Here is a 3199-nt window from a genome sequence, read left to right on the forward strand (position 1 = left end):
AATGTTATAAAAGCAGTTGTCATAATACAGTATAAGATTAAACAGACAACAAACATTTAAAATCTCATATCTGTGGTCATTGCACTGGCAAAAATTGTGACGCGTTAAATGTGTTTTTTAAATACATGCTTACATGACTTGCCACAATTCAGTTATTTTAATGTTTTAATCACCAGTATCTAATCACATAAATACACCAGCACATATTTTGCCATTTTAAAGAAATATCCTTTTGTATCTTAACAATGAAAGAAGATTATCTACTAAAGCTTTTTAGACAACATTCCAATAGGCTTTTACAAAGCATCTGGTAGTTTTTAGACTCCTCCTACTAAATGTATTTCTGTATTACAACTATTCTGCTTTTTGAAACCAAATGTGAAGTAATATTTAAATAAACAGCTGAAGGCCTGGTCTCTCAGACCATATATAAGAGGACTTAAACATTTAGGGAAAATCAAAAACACTACAAAACAAAAATACATTACATGTAATGAAGTTATATAGTCAGTATAAACATAAATTACTTCTTGGATAACTCCAACTAAAATAGATGCAGCACAGAGACCCAGCTGTATCAGATGCAACAGAACAGTCTTGTTGGCTTTTTTGGCTGACATTTTATCACAGGCGGCTGTTTTAGCCACAGCTGCTATAGAGGCATAAGTAAAGATAATAACAAAACATACTAACACAAAAAATATACATGTGAAAGCTATTTCAAGTTTCTTATATATCTGCAGTCTGAAAAGAGTAGTTCTTGAGCAGAACAAATTCATCACTGTGTTTGTAGTATCAATGGCATAGAAAATAATCATCTCAGACAAGCACTGAATCAAACCCATCATCCAAACAACACCGATAGCTATATGAGTTCTTCTGTAACTGGTGATTTTTGCGTGTCTGAGAGGAAAGCAGATGGCCACATACCTCTCCAGTGACATTAAAGCCAGATTCAGTAAGGCAACCTGATAAAGAGCTTGTGCAGCTGCAAGAAGAACGATACAGACATTTTTCAAAATAAAAATCCTGCTAACAGCACACACAAACAACATTACACTCATGAAGAGATGGAGCGTATCAAGCCAAAGCATGTGACCAAACAGAATGTAGCGGGAAGTCTCCCGAAAAACAGTCTTTTTCCTCAAGGTGAAGATCATGACCCCATTGACATAGAGGAAAATAACACATGGGGTCACAGACAAGAACGTTTTCACCGGTGCATCTCGATCCACCAGTGATACAATCTGAGTAAGGTTCGATGTAGAACCTTTAAAAGCAGACATGGTTAGAAAAGTAAGACATGAAGATGTTGACCATAGACACTGGTATAGCACACTCCCTAGGAGTAATACAGCAATCTACAACGTCTTTGTAATGCAAATCTCCAGGCTTGTGTGTTGTTGAAAGCAGAGAGAAAGATCAGAGAGTTGTCAGAACATCTCACTTTAAATATGGTCAAACTCATTATGTCATGTACGTGTTGAATCCCAGTGGTCGTTTTGTGTGTGAGGGGGGAGGTCTGTGTGTGTTTACCTCATGCCTAGAAGTTTTCCAGCACACACACACACACACACACACACACACAAAAGGGGGATATTTGTAGACATTTCCTCCTCTTATTTTCAGCAAACCAATAATACATTACATTACAGCAAATAATAAATAAATAAATAAATAAATAAATAAATAAATAAATAAATAAATAAATAAAAGAAAAATAAATAAATAAAATATTGCTAAAGCATGTGTTATTTTTATCTTATTAGAAATGTAATTTAAAGTCAAATTTCTGTTTATTAATTTCTAGTAAAATTAAGTTCTAGTAACTTAAAATTGGTAACAAAACTTATCAATAATTTTTGAATGAAAAGTGGAATGAAAATTCTGGATAATGAACTCTTATTATCCAGAATTTTCATTCTAATTTTCAAACTGTTGAAATTAAGTGCATTTTATGTATTTTTTAGTAAAGGAAAAGACCTGTTAGTTTTTAATGTTGTTATGTTCGACATTTCTATTATGTTTTTTTCTTCTTTTCTTGTGGTTAGTTACTATTGTGCCAAAGAGTAGTGCTCATAGTTAGGTTGTGGGTGGCAACATAAATTCATCCACCACATTGATTCTGTAAGAAATGACTGCACCAATGTCAATGGAAAAATTTGTTTAGTAAGTTACCTTTAGCATTTACAATGCAAGCTGTTGATTTTGACTGAAATAGATAAGATTAATTTGGCTTCTACTCGATTTGTTTATGCTAATTTCAAAGAACTCAGTGTTGTTTGTTGGTTGAACATAATTTTAACTTAAACATGTTTGATGCAACAAATTTTGTTGTGCCAAAACATTTTTTTGGGGAGTTCAGCACTCTGTTGCCATTATTTTCACAGTTAAATATGCTTAAAAAATTGAAAGATTTTATTTGTTAGGTTATTCTTCATGTACAATAAACTATGTTGAGTCTATTTCATTTTAGAGCAAAACTCACATGAAAATGGTTAAAGAGGGCATGAAGTGGAAATTGGAATCAACTTTTCATCCCTATTGATTGTGGATTGTGTTATGTAATTGTCAAATTGTTTTAACATGTATGCTAATCATATATTTTTTTAGGGTGACTTGTAACATTTTGTCCAGGGACTATGGATAAAAAATAGCCTTTGGCTAATTCTGGTACATTTACAGAAATGTTTTATTAATGTACAATGTCCCTGTTAACTAAACAAACAAAATAAATAAAATATTGTAACATATATCTGAGTGAAATGAGAATGACAAAATAAAATGTATGGTGGAACTTTATTTTGTCCATAGGAAATTGATTGGATCATTGATTTGTTGTTGTTTGCAAATTTCTGTGATTGAGTAATTGTAACAGCCATAAACATGAAATTTCTATACATTACAAATTAAATTTGGGCCATTGTTTAGTATATTTCTTCTGCACAAATGAAAATATTAAAGGGTTAGTTCACCCAAAAATTTAAATTAGTCCATAAATTACTCACCCTCAAGTCATCCTAGGTGTATATGACTTTCTTCTTTCAGACAAATCCAGTCGGCGTTATATTAAAAATTGTCTTTGATCTTTCAAGCTGTTTAATGCCACACAGTGGGTGTTGCAGTGCATCAGTCCAAAAGAAGTTAAATAAAAAGCCCATCCTTAAAGGTGCCATAGAATACATTGATACAATATTTT

General features: G+C 32.2%; 1 protein-coding gene across 1 annotated transcript; it reads right to left on the bottom strand.

Moving 5' to 3' along the window:
- Nucleotides 1-317: 317 nt before the first annotated feature.
- Nucleotides 318-1286, bottom strand: LOC107573056 (olfactory receptor 4C15-like). Its single transcript, XM_016259494.1, has one exon. The coding sequence runs from the start codon at nt 1284-1286 to the stop codon at nt 318-320; it is 969 nt and encodes a 322-aa protein (XP_016114980.1).
- Nucleotides 1287-3199: the final 1913 nt, after the last annotated feature.

Source organism: Sinocyclocheilus grahami, unplaced genomic scaffold (assembly GCF_001515645.1).
Source record: "Sinocyclocheilus grahami isolate Dianchi unplaced genomic scaffold, SAMN03320097.WGS_v1.1 scaffold1857.1, whole genome shotgun sequence".
Classification (NCBI taxonomy): Eukaryota; Metazoa; Chordata; class Actinopteri; order Cypriniformes; family Cyprinidae; genus Sinocyclocheilus; species Sinocyclocheilus grahami.

What these genes read in the sequence shown, in the direction of transcription:
- LOC107573056 (XM_016259494.1), bottom strand. Translation starts at nt 1,286, where the DNA reads ATGTCTGCTTTTAAAGGTTCTACATCGAACCTTACTCAGATTGTATCA.